Source organism: Bufo gargarizans, chromosome 5 (assembly GCF_014858855.1).
Source record: "Bufo gargarizans isolate SCDJY-AF-19 chromosome 5, ASM1485885v1, whole genome shotgun sequence".
Taxonomy (NCBI): Eukaryota; Metazoa; Chordata; class Amphibia; order Anura; family Bufonidae; genus Bufo; species Bufo gargarizans.
In genome coordinates this window covers 488192920-488210538 of record NC_058084.1, presented here as the reverse complement: position 1 = coordinate 488210538, position 17619 = coordinate 488192920, and the positions used below count along the sequence as shown (strand labels likewise).

At 47.1% G+C, this 17619-nt stretch overlaps 3 protein-coding genes across 3 annotated transcripts in view; 1 reads left to right on the top strand and 2 right to left on the bottom strand.

Annotated features, from left to right (window-relative positions):
• Positions 1-609: 609 nt before the first annotated feature.
• Positions 610-8457, bottom strand: LOC122937821 (gastrula zinc finger protein XlCGF71.1-like). Its single transcript, XM_044292917.1, has 2 exons — positions 7745-8457; positions 610-2046 (listed from the first exon to the last, which is right to left on the bottom strand). The coding sequence occupies exon 2, from the start codon at positions 1849-1851 to the stop codon at positions 1054-1056; it is 798 nt and encodes a 265-aa protein (XP_044148852.1). The 5' UTR covers positions 1852-2046; positions 7745-8457; the 3' UTR covers positions 610-1053.
• The window catches only part of LOC122939542 (zinc finger protein 316-like), a 124849-nt gene continuing 109909 nt past the window's right edge, over positions 2680-17619 (bottom strand). Inside the window, exons 8-12 of the mRNA XM_044295608.1 lie at positions 9921-10025; positions 9714-9837; positions 9570-9634; positions 9103-9256; positions 2680-2747 (exon numbers count right to left, since the gene is read on the bottom strand). Coding sequence (XP_044151543.1) covers positions 2680-2747; positions 9103-9256; positions 9570-9634; positions 9714-9837; positions 9921-10025 — 516 coding nt within the window. The remainder of the gene's footprint in view (positions 2748-9102; positions 9257-9569; positions 9635-9713; positions 9838-9920; positions 10026-17619) is intronic.
• Positions 15410-17619, top strand: part of LOC122937813 (zinc finger protein 420-like) — a 28196-nt gene continuing 25986 nt past the window's right edge. Inside the window, exon 1 of the mRNA XM_044292909.1 lies at positions 15410-15540. The gene's annotated coding sequence lies outside the window, so the exon portion shown is untranslated. The remainder of the gene's footprint in view (positions 15541-17619) is intronic.

The window sequence follows — 17619 nt, the reverse complement described above, 5'->3', positions numbered from 1 at the left end:
GGCCTCATCAGGATTCCTAATGTGGGCTTCTAAATGTGATCTGTAGCCTTATTTTGCTAAAAAACTGGTTTTACTAACCTGTCACTCAAAGAAATAAGGTGCCCAAGGGGATGTCAAGGTGCCGTTCGTGCCCAGCGCCTCCCTCCCCCCTCCTCCTGCTGTAAGATCTTACGCGTGTGCACAGGGCTCTGCCTGATGCGCCCGTGCAGACTTCTTGATTTGGCTTCTTAAAGCGAAGTGCGCATGCGCCGGCACTTCGCTCAACCCAGGTATGACCTGCACTCTGGCACCAGCCTCTCAGAGCCCTGTGCGCACGCGCAAGTTCTTACAACAGGAGGAGGGGGGAGGGAGGGAGAGCGAGAGGCGGCACATAGGATTAAGAGGCGGTGCAGAAGTCTGGATAGGCGGCGCTGGGCACGAACGGCCGTGGGTGCGGCCGGCAACTTGCATCCCTTGACATCCCCTTGGGCACCTTATTTCTTTGAGTGACAGGTTAGCAAAACCTGTTTTTTAGCAAAATAAGGCTACGGATCACATTTAGAAGCCCACATTAGGAATCCTGATGAGGCCCTGAACATCAGCATATGTTTAGCTGACAGGGGTGAAACCTGGTGACAGAATCCCTTTAAGGCAGATGTCGTTAAATACCCAAAACCTGCCATACATGTAAGGCAAGTGTTGGAAAGGTCTTAAATCTGCTACTCCCCTATGTGCATTCTCTGATGTTTAACACAATCTGATTGGTAAGTAAAACATTTCCTACAGTCCGTACACAAATATGGCCTCTCCCCTGTATGATGGCTTTCATGGTGAAGAATGGGTTTCAGAGCACACCATTTTCCACATTCTGCACAGGAATATGGCTTCTCCCCTCTGTGAATTCTTGATGTCCCTCAAAACTTGATTTGTCAGTAAAATATTTCCCTGCATGAAAGTGGCTTTTCCTGTGAGAATTTTTGAATACCCAACAATATAAACATTCTTAACAAGACTATAGCTTTTTTTCCTGTGTGACCTCTTTGATGTTGAAGATCCGAAATATCAGTCACACTCTTAATATGAATACGACTTCTCCTTTGTGCAAATTTGCTGATGTTTCTCAAGACTTGATTTCTTAGTAAAACATTTCCCACATTCTGAACATGAATATGGCTTCACTCGTGTGTGAATTCTCTGATGGCTCTCAAGATTTGATTTCTGAGAGAACCATTTCCCACATTCCGAACATGAATATGGCTTCTCCCCGGTGTGACATCTTTGATGTAAAAGAAGAGTTGATTTTCTAGCAAAACATTCTTCACATTCTGAACAAAAATATTGCTTCTCACCTGTATGAATTCTCTGATGGAAAACAAGAGAAGATTTCTGAGCAAAACATTTGCCACATTCTGAACATGAAAATGACTTCTCTCCTGTATGTCTTCTGTGATGTTTGTTAAGACTTGATGTCTGAGTAAAACATTTGCCACATTCTAAACATGAATACGGCTTCGCCCCTGTGTGAATTCTCTGATGGACAACAAGAGAAGATTTCTGAGTAAAACATTTCCCACATTCTGAACATGAAAACGGCTTCTCTCCCGTGTGAACCCTCTGATGCCTCTCAAGTTCTGATTTGTGAGTAAAACTTTTTCCACAGTCTGAACATGGATACGGCATCTTCCTTGCATGATGTTTTTCATGTTGAAGAAGAACTGATTTCAAACCAAAACGTTTCCCACATTCTGAACATGAATATGGCTTTTCCCCTGTGTGAATTCTGAGTAAAACATTTCCCACATTCTGAACATGGATATGACTTCTTCCCTTTCTGAGCTTTTTGGGCTCCCACACCCATTTTGTGGCTTGCATTCTGGTTAACAGTCTGTGATGAATCAGAAGATTGGATTTGTTTTAAAGGATCAGATGACACAGTTTTGCTGTGAAGGGTGGATGGTACATCTGGGATAATGGCACAATCTTCATACGTATCTGATGTGACACCCGGATCATCTGCATTATAATCTGTAGATATCAATTGTCCCTCCGAGCTCCCAGTACAGTCATCTGCCAAGAACAATACTTTGTAAAATAATTTTTAACGAATATAAATTTTTTAAATAATACTGATATTTTTTAACATATAAAAATGCGCTTTAGTGCAGGGCAGTGGAGAGGAACAGTGCGGTGATGTATGAGGAAGCCATGGCTATGGAGTCAGCGTAAGGCCGGATTACAATTCTCTATTAAAATCCTTTGTATAAAATAATCTGCATTAAAGGGAACCTGTCACCTGTAGTACGTGGCCCTCACAGGGGGCAGCATAGTGTAGTCACAGGCCCGGTGATGTCAGCGGTCTGTCACATCTGTGCAGCCAGTACTGACAAGCCGAACCCCACAGTGTGCACCAGGGTTGCGAGGGAGACAAGTCCGATAAGTGACTACCTCTACCCTCCCCTGCCTCTGGACCAAGACTGGCTGGTTTTCCTATGCACAACTGGAAAAAAACTTGCCAGTGAATGTCGGGAGGAGGCGGACGGTGGGGGTAGTGAGCCTTATCAGACTTATCTCCCTCCCAGCGCTGGCATGTGCTGTGGGGTTTGGCCTATCAGTAATCTAAAAGTACTGACTGCCAGCACAGAAGTGATAGGTTCCCTCTAAACAGCATCTGTCAGCAGGATCAACCCTATTAAACCAGGCTTACTGCTTGTTAGAGTTAATCATACTGAGTGGAACGACCCCTCCGTTCTTTAGCAAGAGCTCGAAAACTGCATGTGAGGATCAGGAATTATAAGTAAATAATTGTGGCAGAGTCACTAATAAGGGGGCACTGGGAGATCTGTAAAAGGGGAGAGCAATAGAGTTGTCACCAGTGCCCTCCACAAGACCGTCCCTGCTTCCCCGATGCATTCTATATGCTACATGTCAGACCCCGACTATGCCCCCGCTAATGTGCTCCCTAAGGAGTCAGCAAGGGGACCATTAGAGGATGGGTGGGGGGCAGTGCTGGAGTCTTAAGTAGGAGCAGAATGGTAGTCGGAAATTGTGGCAGGTTGTCACGGACAGCTGGGAAGCCGAGCAGAGTGGGGGCGATTGCTTAATTATCCGGAATCTCTTAGTATATAGGACCGGCCAGAGGCAACCAGTATTTAGGGTTGGTGACCTGCTTTTATTAGACTGTGGAAATGCTGTTAGACTCTGCCCTGAAAGTCCAGTCCTGCTGAATGGGTTCACAAAGGGAAGAACAGGTGACAACTCCAGCCTTCTGATCAGCGCTGTGGGATATCAGGTGGTCAAACAATTAAAGGGGTTGTTCAGTTAGTGACCTTTTCTACAGACCCCACATCAAGGACCCCACATATAAGACGTATTTTTTTCCCCAAAAGTGTGTGTGTGGGGGGGGGGGGGGGGGGGGATGTCAGTGCATCTTATAAAGCGAATACTAGTGAGTGCTTCCATTATTCAGTTTTAGCATGTAGGGAACGCAGTAAAATCAAAATTCCCCGCACTGTGGGGTAACTGCACTTAAAAAGAAAATAATCCAATTCTAAGTCATAATTGCTCCGAGAAAGCCGGGATTAAAAAATTTTAATGCAAAGACATAAAATGGCCTTACTGTCCTACCTAGTGGTTACTGGATCCTAAGTGACAATCACGGCCAAGTCAGTCTTTAAGACGCAGTTTCTCTCCTTGTTATATGAAGTGTTACCTGAATTCATCTCAAGGAGCTAAGGCAGATCAGGCCTTCCCACCGATGAAGAGATTGTTGGTCTCTCCCGCGTTCTGGTCTATGTTGACCACACCAAGCCTTTTACCCTGTATACTGAGGGAAGCTTGGAGAGGCTGGGGGCAATCCTGACCCAAATTCAAGATGGCAGTGAGCAAGTAATGGCCTATACTAGCAGAGCACCGAGAGGTGGAGGGAAGAACCCGGAGAGAACTATTAGGCCACAGCTGCTGGGGGTAGTGCAGGATTTCACTGAGAGGTTTAATGGCATCTTGTTGGCAGCAGAATTATGTGTAGCGGACAGACAGACATCGCCTAGTGCCTTGGGACACCGCCGTCTCGGGGGGGGGGGGGGGGGGGGGGGGGTAAGAGCAGCAGTAAATGGCCAGGAAGACAAAGATCAAATACAAGGTACAGTACTGACATAGCAGTGGGAATACTTCTGTTCTGAGAACCCAGTAGAAACAGCCAGTGGTCCCAGTAATAAAATGTTGGAAGAAATAACATTCCTCTTCCATGGCTGAGATCTATGACTAAGCCCCCATACTCTTACAGCCAACTGAACATTCAAATAATTGTCCCTAGAATTAGAAGAGTCGTTGCACTGAGGTGTCAGGAGGACCAGGAACCTGCAGTGGAGGTGGGAGCCGAAATCCTATTAGGTGGCATGGCAGCCCAATCAAAAGGTACCCGAGGCCTGTATGGACAACACATATACAGGGAGTGCAGAATTATTAGGCAAATGAGTATTTTGACCACATCATCCTCTTTATGCATGTTGTCTTACTCCAAGCTGTATAGGCTCGAAAGCCTACTACCAATTAAGCATATTAGGTGATGTGCATCTCTGTAATGAGAAGGGGTGTGGTCTAATGACATCAACACCCTATATCAGGTGTGCATAATTATTAGGCAACTTCCTTTCCTTTGGCAAAATGGGTCAAAAGAAGGACTTGACAGGCTCAGAAAAGTCAAAAATAGTGAGATATCTTGCAGAGGGATGCAGCACTCTTAAAATTGCAAAGCTTCTGAAGCGTGATCATCGAACAATCAAGCGTTTCATTCAAAATAGTCAACAGGGTCGCAAGAAGCGTGTGGAAAAACCAAGGCGCAAAATAACTGCCCATGAACTGAGGAAAGTCAAGCGTGCAGCTGCCAAGATGCCACTTGCCACCAGTTTGGCCATATTTCAGAGCTACAACATCACTGGAGTGCCCAAAAGCACAAGGTGTGCAATACTCAGAGACATGGCCAAGGTAAGAAAGGCTGAAAGACGACCACCACTGAACAAGACACACAAGCTGAAACGTCAAGACTGGGCCAAGAAATATCTGAAGACTGATTTTTCTAAGGTTTTATGGACTGATGAAATGAGAGTGAGTCTTGATGGGCCAGATGGATGGGCCCGTGGCTGGATTGGTAAAGGGCAGAGAGCTCCAGTCCGACTCAGACGCCAGCAAGGTGGAGGTGGAGTACTGGTTTGGGCTGGTATCATCAAAGATGAGCTTGTGGGGCCTTTTCGGGTTGAGGATGGAGTCAAGCTCAACTCCCAGTCCTACTGCCAGTTTCTGGAAGACACCTTCTTCAAGCAGTGGTACAGGAAGAAGTCTGCATCCTTCAAGAAAAACATGATTTTCATGCAGGACAATGCTCCATCACACGCGTCCAAGTACTCCACAGCGTGGCTGGCAAGAAAGGGTATAAAAGAAGAAAATCTAATGACATGGCCTCCTTGTTCACCTGATCTGAACCCCATTGACAACCTGTGGTCCATCATCAAATGTGAGATTTACAAGGAGGGAAAACAGTCCACCTCTCTGAACAGTGTCTGGGAGGCTGTGGTTGCTGCTGCACGCAATGTTGATGGTGAACAGATCAAAACACTGACAGAATCCATGGATGGCGGCTTCTGAGTGTCCTTGCAAAGAAAGGTGGCTATATTGGTCACTGATTTGTTTTTGTTTTGTTTTTGAATGTCAGAAATGTATATTTGTGAATGTTGAGATGTTATATTGGTTTCACTGGTAAAAATAAATAATTGAAATGGGTATATATTTGTTTTTTGTTAAGTTGCCTAATAATTATGCACAGTAATAGTCACCTGCACACACAGATATCCCCCTAAAATAGCTAAAACTAAAAACAAACTAAAAACTACTTCCAAAAATATTCAGCTTTGATATTAATGAGTTTTTTTGGTTCATTGAGAACATGGTTGTTGTTCAATAATAAAATTAATCCTCAAAAATACAACTTGCCTAATAATTCTGCACTCCCTGTATAGTATACTGTCCTCTGTAGTATATATACACAGTATACAGTCCTCTGTAGTATATATACAGTATACTGTCCTCTGTAGTGTATATATACAGTATACTGTCCTCTGTAGTATATATACACAGTATACTGTCCTCTGTAGTATATATACACAGTATACTGTCCTCTGTAGTATATATACACAGTATACTGTCCTCTGTAGTGTAAATTACTTTACACAGTTTAGTGTAATCTGCAAAAATTGATACTTTACTATGCAAGCCTTCTACAAGATCATTAATAAATATATTGAAGAGAATAGGGCCCAATACTGACCCCTGAGGTATCCCACTAGTGACAGTGACCCCTCTAGTACTGACCCCTGTGGTACCCCACTAGTGACAGTGACCCCTCCAGTACTGACCCCTGAGGTACCCCACTAGTGACAGTGACCCCTCCAGTACTGACCCCTGAGGTACTCCACTAGTGACATTGACCCCTCTAGTACTGACCCCTGTGGTACCCCACTAGAGACAGTGACCCCTCCAGTACTGACCCCTGAGGTACCCCACTAGTGACAGTGACCCCTCCAGTACTGACCCCTGAGGTACCCCACTAGTGACAGTGACCCCTCCAGTACTGACCCCTGAGGTACCCCACTAGTGACAGTGACCCCTCCAGTACTGACCCCTGAGGTACCCACTAGTAACAGTGACCCAATCTGAGTGTGTACCGTTAATAACCACCCTCTGCTTTCCATCCCTCAGCCAGTTACTTACCCACATACAGATGTTTTCTCCCAGTCCGAGCATTCTCATTTTATATACTAACCTTTTATGTGGTTCAGTGTCAAATGCTTTGGAGAAGTCCAGATACACGACATCCATTGAGTCGTCGCTGTCAAGTCTAGAACTTACCTCCTCATAGAAGCTGATTAAATGAGTTTGATATGACCGATCCCTCACGAAGCCATGCTGATATGGCGTTATTTGCTTATTTCCGTTGAGATGCTCTAAAATAGCATCTCTCAGAAAACCTTCAAACTGTTTACCCACAACAGATGTTAAACTTACCGGCCTATAGTTTCCAGGCTCAGTTTTTGGACCCTTTTTGAATATTGGCACCACATTTGCCATGCGCCAATCCTGTGGGACATTCCCTGTCAGTATAGAGTCTGCAAATATCAGAAATAAGGGTCTGGCTATGACATTACTTAATTCCCTTAGGATACGGGGGTGTATGCCATCTGGTCCTGGCGATTTGTCTATTTTAATCTTTATTATACAACAGTGAGCAGGGCCAGTGCATTAGAATACAGGGACTGTACCGGTCCGCACTGTCATTCCTAATCCAGATGCCGGCCCCCAGCCCCTGTATTGGGGGTCATTCACATTGCAGGGACATTGTTATGGGGCGGGGGGATCTGTGAATGGCACATAGCATAAAATGCTATATATCTGTGTCATCCACAGATCCCCCCTATAACAGTGCCATCCACAGATCCCCCCCATCACAGTGCCATCCACAGATCCCCCCCCCATAAGTGTTTGGATCACTTTGTTTCTTACACCATTCACACAATGTACAGGATTCGTAGGATTCGAGATGCGAAAAAAAATTGATTCGTCCCACCTCTAGTTAACACCTTGGTGTAATGGGCTAGGATCAGCGGGAACACTCCTACTGCTTCCTCTTCTCCTGTCTACTAGTATGTTGGGGCAGTTGCTATGTATTATACAGTAGCTGATCTCTTGCTCAGCCGACCGCTCTTCTGTAGCTCACCTTGCTTGGAGAGGAGCTCCTGACTGGTTAGCCTCGCTGTAAATATTCCTAGTTTCTGCAGGGGCTGCTGGTTATAGTGTAAGCTCTGTGCTTTTCAATCCAGTAATCCTTTTATTTTCTAGTATTTCTCCTAGTTTTCTTCATCGGTCAACCTTTGTTCTTATGGTTATGGTGGATTTACACAAGTCAATTATTGGGCAGATTATTGGGAATGCCCGTAGCTGCGAATGCTCATTCTCGACAATCGGCCCGTGTAAATGTGCTGCCGATGACCTAATGAACGACTAAAACAGGTCTTAGTGTCCTCCTATTGTTTGTTTTAGGGTCAGTTTTACAGATTAGTGTTTTCCATAGGAATGTCTTTAGGGTCAGTGATGGTATTGGGGGTCAGCGTTTCAGGACAAATCTAGGGAAAGATTCAGGGTCACTTATTGTCTGTTCAATCATCCGCTCACCATATAACCCCCATCATCCGTTTGTTTCACCATCTGATTACCATCCCTATGTTGGTCCAGTCATCTACTGATGAGTTCTATATCTGATATGTGCTTTGTATTATTCTTCATGGGACGGTCCGACTGTTACACAGTTTGGTCCTACTATAAGTCCTGGGGGTATCTCTATAAGTACTGGGGGACACTAGGTACCTGGGGAAGGCGCCGGATATAGGGGAAGTCCAGTTCAGGGTCGTTACAGTTACAGACTCATCTCTACTTCATTTAGTGGTCACTACTCACCTGGGCTCTTATCTGTAGGAATGTCCTCCTCACACTGGTCATCACCCCTCACATCTGTCTCTGTAGGAATCTCCTCCTTGTATTCCTCATCACCCCTCACAACCGTCTCTGTAGGAGTCTCCTCCTTGTATTTCTCATCGCCCCTCACATCTGTCTCTGTAGGAATCTCCTCTTTGTATTCCTCATCGCCCCTCACATCTGTCTCTGTAGGAATCTCCTCTTTGTATTCCTCATCGCCCCTCACATCTGTCTCTGTAGGAATCTCCTCTTTGTATTCCTCATCACCCCTCACATCTGTCTCTGTAGGAACCTCCTCCTTGTATTCCTCATCGCCCCTCACATCTGTCTCTGTAGGAACCTCCTCCTTGTATTCCTCATCGCCCCTCACATCTGTCTCTGTAGGGATCTCCTCCTTGTATTCCTCATCACCCCTCACATCTGTCTCTGTAAGAATCTCCTCCTTGTATTCCTCATCGCCCCTCACATCTGTCTCTGTAGGGATCTCCTCCTTGTATTCCTCATCACCCCTCACATCTGTCTCTGTAGGAATCTCCTCCTTGTATTCCTCATCGCCCCTCACATCTGTCTCTGTAGGAATCTCCTCCTTGTATTCCTCATCGCCCCTCACATCTGTCTCTGTAGGAACCTCCTCCTTGTATTCCTCATCGCTCCTCACATCTGTCTCTGTAGGGATCTCCTCCTTGTATTCCTCATCGCCCCTCACATCTGTCTCTGTAGCATTAATATTGCGCAGATCTTCACCATGATATAAAATCTGTGAAGCAAATATTGTAAGTTACAGGACAGTCGGACAAGTTGCAAGAAATATTTTACATGGCCACAAAAGATCGTTAAAGGGGTCATCATCCAACTTCAACCTTTTTTAACAGATCCCTTCAGAGTGACCGGACTTGTGGTGGGTTCATACTTATCTGATCCCCACCGCTGGTTGCCGGCTTCATCACTCCACGACTGCCTCCGCAGGTACTGGGACTCTGGGAATCAACATCCCATTGATGGGGGCATGTGACCACTGCAGCCAATCACTGGACGCAGCAGAGACCAGTGATAGGGAAAATTTACGTTACCTGACCATCCTGTGGGTGAAGAGGACGCGGACATCTCTCTGGTGTTGTCCTCTGACTGGATCTCTCTGCAGGAGACACAGAGACTGGACTCAGACTTTACAGACAGAGAATTCCAGGACATTTGTATTTAGTCCTGTCTGTTACCTGGAGATGTGAGGGGCTGGTCCTCCTCCATCTTGTCCTCCTTGTACAGACCCTTGTGTCCTTCTAAATACTCCCACTCCTCCATGGAGAAATAGACAGCGACATCCTGACACCTTATAGGAACCTGACAACACAATGACACCGTCATCACCCAGACCCCTCCAGTGCTGTGACTGTATAATGTCCCCGCATTCCCGGCGGTGTCACCTCTCCAGTCAGCAGCTCCATCATCTTGTGGACGACTTCTAGGATCTTCTCATTGTTCTTCTCATGTATCAGATTACTAGACGTCTTCTTCACCATGGAGTAATCCTGTTCATTGAAGACATAATAATAAATGTCACCATGTACATTCCAGAGTCCATCACTTCTACAGCCATGTCCACCTGTAATTACCATAGATAACGATGTAATGTGACATCATCAGAACCTCTCACCTCTCCAGTCACATCCCCTGTAATTACCATAGATAATGGTGTAATGTGACATCATGAGAACCTCTCACCTCTCCAGTCACATCCCCTGTAATTACCATAGATAATGGTGTAATGTGACATCATCAGAACCTCTCACCTCTCCAGTCACATCCCCTGTAATTACCATAGATAATGGTGTAATGTGACATCATCAGAACCTCTCACCTCTCCGGTCACATCCCCTGTAATTACCATAGATAATGGTGTAATGTGACATCATCAGAACCTCTCACCTCTCCAGTCACATCCCCTGTAATTACCATAGATAATGGTGTAATGTGACATCATCAGAACCTCTCACCTCTCCAGTAAGCAGGAGGAGTATCTCTAGGGTAAGATGTAATATCCTCTCTGCCATCTTGTCCCCGTCTCCATCCATTATCTGGTACTGATGATGTCATCGGACAATCCTATAATCACAGGAACCTGAATGGAAGAAGAGGAGTCAATGTAGAATCTGCATGAAATCCCACAGAAATGCTTATAATGACCGGAGATGATGAGGGACATTTGGGGGGAAATCAGAGGAGATGAGGTCTTCTCTCTATTGTCTGGACTGATGACTAGAAGATCTTATCAGGGCAGTTCCTCCATGTTTGAGGTCACAGCAGTGTAAAGTATGGTGCACCCTCACACGACCCCTACATACAATCCCTGGCTGAAGTGATGATACACCCGACCAATACGATGTTTGAGGAGACCGTGGCTCGCCGGTGAGCGCTGCAGTCTTCTCGCAGGTCACCAAGCGCCGTCTTTAGTAAAGTGGTTGTGCTTGATATCACAGCTGTGACCGGTGAAGGTGACATCACATGGCCTTGGAAGAGACGTAAGAGGTCACCGAGCGCAGCAGCCTCTTCATACAGCTGATCGGTGGGGTCCGGGGAGTAGGAGCCCCCCGATCTCATGACCTATCCTGAAGATCGGTCATCAATATGATAATTCCAGAAAACCCTTTGACACCAGTACTTTATAAGAGGGTCTACAGGAATGTCCAGTTCACCCGGAGGAAGTCTTCTGGGCGAACCGGAGACAAGGAGGGAAGACGCCGGTGATGGCGGCCGGACCGGTCATGGAGGGACAGGAAGAAGATTTCTGTTCTTCCTTCTTGATCCAATTCATCTCTAGTTCAGGTCAAATGTTGACCAACGACCCGATTCTGGGGCCGGAGCCAGACTTTGTTTTTTCGAAGGCCCCAATTGACATAATAAATTGTCCCCCAGCAGCTCGAGACCAGATCAGGTTCATCGTTCACATGGAGGCTGCACCGGAAGGAGCGGAACGTTAGAACTGCCTGAGCTGTATCTGCAGGACTGACTGGAAAGTGAGGGGGAAGTATAACCTGTGACCACGTAGGTGTGGACTGTGCGGAGCCCCACGTGGCCTGCAGCATGTGGGACACGCCCTGCGCAAGTTACAAACCAGGACACGAGAAGATGGAATATGAAGAGGGGTCTAGAAAAGCAGCGCGTGGCTCTGCATCTCCAGCCTGGACGGGACCCCTAAGGGCCGGACCTGGTGAGAGATAAAGGGGGGGGGGGGGTCCGGTGACGGCCATTAATTGGGGGGAAGCTGAATGGTCCACGGGTCATGGACCTCACAGCCAAACAGGACAGTTACCTAAACAGGACCTCACCCTCCCGGCTGGTACAGAGGGATCCCCAGTGTGATAGGGATGATGGGCAAGTAGTCATGGAGCGGACCATGGGGAACCTCCTCTCTGATTGGTCGTCTATAGTCACATGGTATTTAAAAAGCTGGAAGCAGCAACTGTGAACAAGTAACATTGGATTCTATGGATTTTACATTTTAACAGGAATTTTCAGATGTTTAACCCCTTCATAATAGGGACATTTTCCATTTTTTACTCCCAGCCTTCCGGAGCCAGAACTTTTTTTATATCCCATTAACATAGATGACGAGGACGTTAACATCGCCGGACGAGGACTTGTTATTTGTGGGACCAGTTGCACTTTGTAATGGCGCCATTTACGGTTCTACACAATGTAGTGGGAAGCGGGAAAAATCCAACTGGGGGATAAAAAAACTAAAAACCACACACACAATTCCTCCAGTTTTCTGGGTTTTGCGGTCCCAGCGTTTCCTGCCGGTTCCCCTCATCCTCCGCTCGGTGCGATTACAGCGACACCACATTTATACCGGTTTTCTGTGTTTTATTACTGATGTTTTCTCTGCATCCCCGTCTTCTGACTGCCATGACGTGTGCGGCGCTGTGTGCGCTAAATCTTTGTATATATTTAATAGTGACGGCGTTTCCTCAGGTGGAGGCGCCCGCGACGTGTGTTGTTTCATTGTTTATGTACTTTTTATCTTTTTATTTTGGGGAAGGGGGGGTGATTTGAATTTTTTTTTTTTATACCCGTTTTATAGTTCCAAGTTCGCCTCCAGGTGCCGTAGTCACGAGCCCCAGTGGACGTGGCGGCTGCTGCTGGATCGGTCCCTGTCGTATATACAAAAAAATAATAATGCAAAAACCCCTTCAGGACTCGGCCTTATTTCACCTTGAAGACCCGGCCATTTTTTTGCTAATCTGACCAGTGTCACTTTATGTGGTGATAACTTTAAAACGCTTTGCCCTATCCAGGCCGTTCTGAGACTGTTTTCTCGTCACATATTTTACTTCAGGACACTGGTAAAATTGAGTAGAAAACATAATTTTTTTTGTTCACTTTTTTGGCAGATTTTCCATTTTTTTATCAATTTTTTCCAGTAACAAGGCAAGGGTTAACAGCCAAACAAAACTCATTATTTATGGCCCTAATTCTGAAGTTTACAGAAACACCCCATATGTGGTCGTAAACCGCTGTACGGGCACACGGCAGGGCGCAGAAGGAAAGGAACGCCGTACGGTTTTTCAAAGGCAGATTTTGCTGGACTGGTTTTTTGACACCATGTCCCATTTGAAGCCCCCCTGATGCTCCCCTTGAGTAGAAACTCCAAAAAAGTGACCCCATTTTGGAAACTACGGGATAAGGTGGCAGTTTTGTTGGTACTAGTTTAGGGTACAGATGATTTTTGGTTGCTCTATATTACACTTTTTGTGCGGCAAGGTAACAAGAAATAGCTGTTTTTGGCACCGTTTTTATTTTTTGTTATTTACAACATTCATCTGACAGGTTAGATCATGTGGTATTTTTATAGAGCAGGTTGTCACGGACGCGGCGATACCAAATAGGACTACTTTTTTTGGTTGTTTGTTTCAGTTTTACATAACAAAGCATTTTTGAAATAAAATGATTCTTTAGTGTCTCCACATTCTGAAAGCCGTAGTTTTTTGAGCGACTGTCGGGGCTCATTTCTTGCGGGATGAGATGACGGTTTGATTGGAACTATTGTTGTCGTTTTGATCGCTTGCTATTACACTTTTTGTGACGTAAGGTGAAAAAAAAATACCTTTTTTTTTTTTACACCGTTTTTATTTTTTATGGTATTCACCTGAGGGGTTAGGTCATGTGATATTTTTATAGAGCAGGTTATTACGGACGCAGCAATACCTAATATGACAACTTTTTTTTTATGTAAGTTTTACACAATTATTTCATTTTTGAAACAAAAAATTAATAAATCATGTTTTAGCGGCACATCAAGGGTTAATGCATCGGCATCATTTATTTCACGGATGCTTGCGCATGCGGCAGGGGTCCCGCTATCAGTGACAGCTCCTGCACCCACCCGATCCCCATGAAGTACATGTACGTCATGGGTCCTTAAGGGGTTAAAGTCCCTGCCGTATAAACATGTCGCTGGTTTTATCCCGTTTTCGGCTTCTCCCTGTGACTTGTGGCTGGATCGGCGGCTCCTCCTCCAGGTCTGTCATAGGACGTCCACTGGGAGACTCTCCCCCGCAGCAGCGCCAACCCCGTCACATCCAGCAGACTGCACTACTGAAGCATCCGCTGCGACAGGCATCATACACTGCACTACTGAAGCATCAGCTGTGACAGACATCATACACTGCACTACTGAAGCATCAGCTGCGACAGACATTATACACTGCACTACTGAAGCACCAGCTGTGACAGACATCATACACTGCACTACTGAAGCACCAGCTGCCACAGACATAATACACTGCACTACTGAAGAATCAGCTGCCACAGACATAATACACTGCACTACTGAAGCATCAGCTGCCACAGACATCATACACTGCACTACTGAAGCACCAGCTGCCACAGATATCATACACTGCACTACTGAAGCATCAACTGCCACAGACATCACACACTGCACTACTGAAGCACCAGCTGTGACAGACATCATACACTGCACTACTGAAGCACCAGCTGCCACAGACATCATACACTGCACTACTGAAGCACCAGCTGCCACAGACATCATACACTGCACTACTGAAGCACCAGCTGCCACAGACATCATACACTGCACTACTGAAGCACCAGCTGCCACAGACATCACACACTGCACTACTGAAGCATCAGCTGCCACAGTCATCACACACTGCACTACTGAAGCACCAGCTGTGACAGACATCACACACTGCACTACTGAAGCATCAGCTGTGACAGACATCACACACTGCACTACTGAAGCATCAACTGCCACAGACATAATACACTGCACTACTGAAGCATCAGCTGCCACAGATATCATACACTGCACTACTGAAGCACCAGCTGTGACAGACATCACACACTGCACTACTGAAGCATCAGCTGCCACAGACATAATACACTGCACTACTGAAGCACCAGCTGCCACAGACATCATACACTGCACTACTGAAGCATCAGCTGTGACAGACATCATACACTGCACTACTGAAGCAACAGCTGCCACAGACATCATACACTGCACTACTGAAGCATCAGCTGCCACAGATATCATACACTGCACTACTGAAGCATCGGCTGTGACAGACATCACACACTGCACTACTGAAGCATCAGCTGTGACAGACATCACACACTGCACTACTGAAGCACCAGCTGCCACAGACATCATACACTGCACTACTGCCTGCGGCTCCCGGCTCCCCGGTACCTGCTCCTCATGCCGGGGCTCTCCCTCCCGCTGTTCGGACATCAGAGCCTCTTTACAGGACGTTTCCAGCAGAAATTCCTCTTTCCCTCAGGTTCCGCAGGAGCCATGTCTGGGTGTACTAACATGGCCGCCGGAGGTGTAGGGGGCGGGGCTAGTGCTGACTGACCAGTGTGCCGGGCGGGGCCAGCCCTGTGACGTCACACCGCAAAGCATGCTGGGAGAGGAAACCTCCAGGAACCTGAGGGAAAGAGGAAGTTCTGCTGGAAACGTCCTGTAAAGAGGCTCTGATGTCCGGACAGCGGGAGGGAGAGCCCCGGCATGAGCAGCAGGTACCGGGGGCCGCAGGCAGTAGTGCAGTGTATGATGTCTGTCACAGCTGGTGCTTCAGTAGTGCAGTGTATGATGTCTGTCACAGCTGGTGCTTCAGTAGTGCAGTGTATGATGTCTGTCACAGCGGATGCTTCAGTAGTGCAGTGTATGATGTCTGAGGCAGCTGGGGCTTCAGTAGTGCAGTGTATGATGTCTGAGGCAGCTGGGGCTTCAGTAGTGCAGTGTGTGATGTCTGTGGCAGTTGATGCTTCAGTAGTGCAGTGTATGATGTCTGTGGCAGCGGATGCTTCAGTAGTGCAGTGTCTGATGTCTGTCACAGCTGGTGCTTCAGTAGTGCAGTGTGTGATGCCTGTTGCAGCTGATGCTTCAGTAGTGCAGTGTATGATGTCTGTCACAGCTGGTGCTTCAGTAGTGCAGTGTATAATGTCTGTGGCAGCTGATGCTTCAGTAGTGCAGTGTATGATGTCTGTGGCAGCTGATGCTTCAGTAGTGCAGTGTATGATGTCTGTGGCAGCTGATGCTTCAGTAGTGCAGTGTGTGATGTCTGTGGCAGCTGATGCTTCAGTAGTGCAGTGTGTGATGTCTGTGGCAGCTGATGCTTCAGTAGTGCAGTGTGTGATGTCTGTGGCAGCTGATGCTTCAGTAGTGCAGTGTGTGATGTCTGTGGCAGCTGATGCTTCAGTAGTGCAGTGTGTGATGTCTGTGGCAGCTGATGCTTCAGTAGTGCAGTGTGTGATGTCTGTGGCAGCTGATGCTTCAGTAGTGCAGTGTGTGATGTCTGTGGCAGCTGATGCTTCAGTAGTGCAGTGTGTGATGTCTGTGGCAGCTGATGCTTCAGTAGTGCAGTGTGTGATTGCGTCGTAGTGCAGTGTGTGATGTCTGGCAGCTGGTGCTTCAGTAGTGCAGTGTGTGATGTCTGTGGCAGCTGGTGCTTCAGTAGTGCAGTGTGTGATGTCTGTGGCAGCTGGTGCTTCAGTAGTGCAGTGTGTGATGTCTGTGGCAGCTGGTGCTTCAGTAGTGCAGTGTGTGATGTCTGTGGCAGCTGGTGCTTCAGTAGTGCAGTGTGTGATGTCTGTGGCAGTGGTGCTTCAGTAGTGCAGTGTGTGATGTCTGTGGCAGCTGGTGCTTCAGTAGTGCAGTGTGTGATGTCTGTGGCAGCTGGTGCTTCAGTAGTGCAGTGTGTGATGTCTGTGGCAGCTGGTGCTTCAGTAGTGCAGTGTGTGATGTCTGTGGCAGCTGGTGCTTCAGTAGTGCAGTGTGTGATGTCTGTGGCAGCTGGTGCTTCAGTAGTGCAGTGTGTGATGTCTGTGGCAGCTGGTGCTTCAGTAGTGCAGTGTGTGATGTCTGTGGCAGCTGGTGCTTCAGTAGTGCAGTGTGTGATGTCTGTGGCAGCTGGTGCTTCAGTAGTGCAGTGTGTGATGTCTGTGGCAGCTGGTGCTTCAGTAGTGCAGTGTGTGATGTCTGTGGCAGCTGGTGCTTCAGTAGTGCAGTGTGTGATGTCTGTGGCAGCTGGTGCTTCAGTAGTGCAGTGTGTGATGTCTGTGGCAGCTGGTGCTTCAGTAGTGCAGTGTGTGATGTCTGTGGCAGCTGGTGCTTCAGTAGTGCAGTGTGTGATGTCTGTGGCAGCTGGTGCTTCAGTAGTGCAGTGTGTGATGTCTGTGGCAGCTGGTGCTTCAGTAGTGCAGTGTGTGATGTCTGTGGCAGCTGGTGCTTCAGTAGTGCAGTGTGTGATGTCTGTGGCAGCTGGTGCTTCAGTAGTGCAGTGTGTGATGTCTGTGGCAGCTGGTGCTTCAGTAGTGCAGTGTGTGATGTCTGTGGCAGCTGGTGCTTCAGTAGTGCAGTGTGTGATGTCTGTGGCAGCTGGTGCTTCAGTAGTGCAGTGTGTGATGTCTGTGGCAGCTGGTGCTTCAGTAGTGCAGTGTGTGATGTCTGTGGCAGCTGGTGCTCAGTAGTGCAGTGTGTGATGTCTGTGGCAGCTGGTGCTTCAGTAGTGCAGTGTGTGATGTCTGTGGCAGCTGGTGCTTCAGTAGTGCAGTGTGTGATGTCTGTGGCAGCTGGTGCTTCAGTAGTGCAGTGTG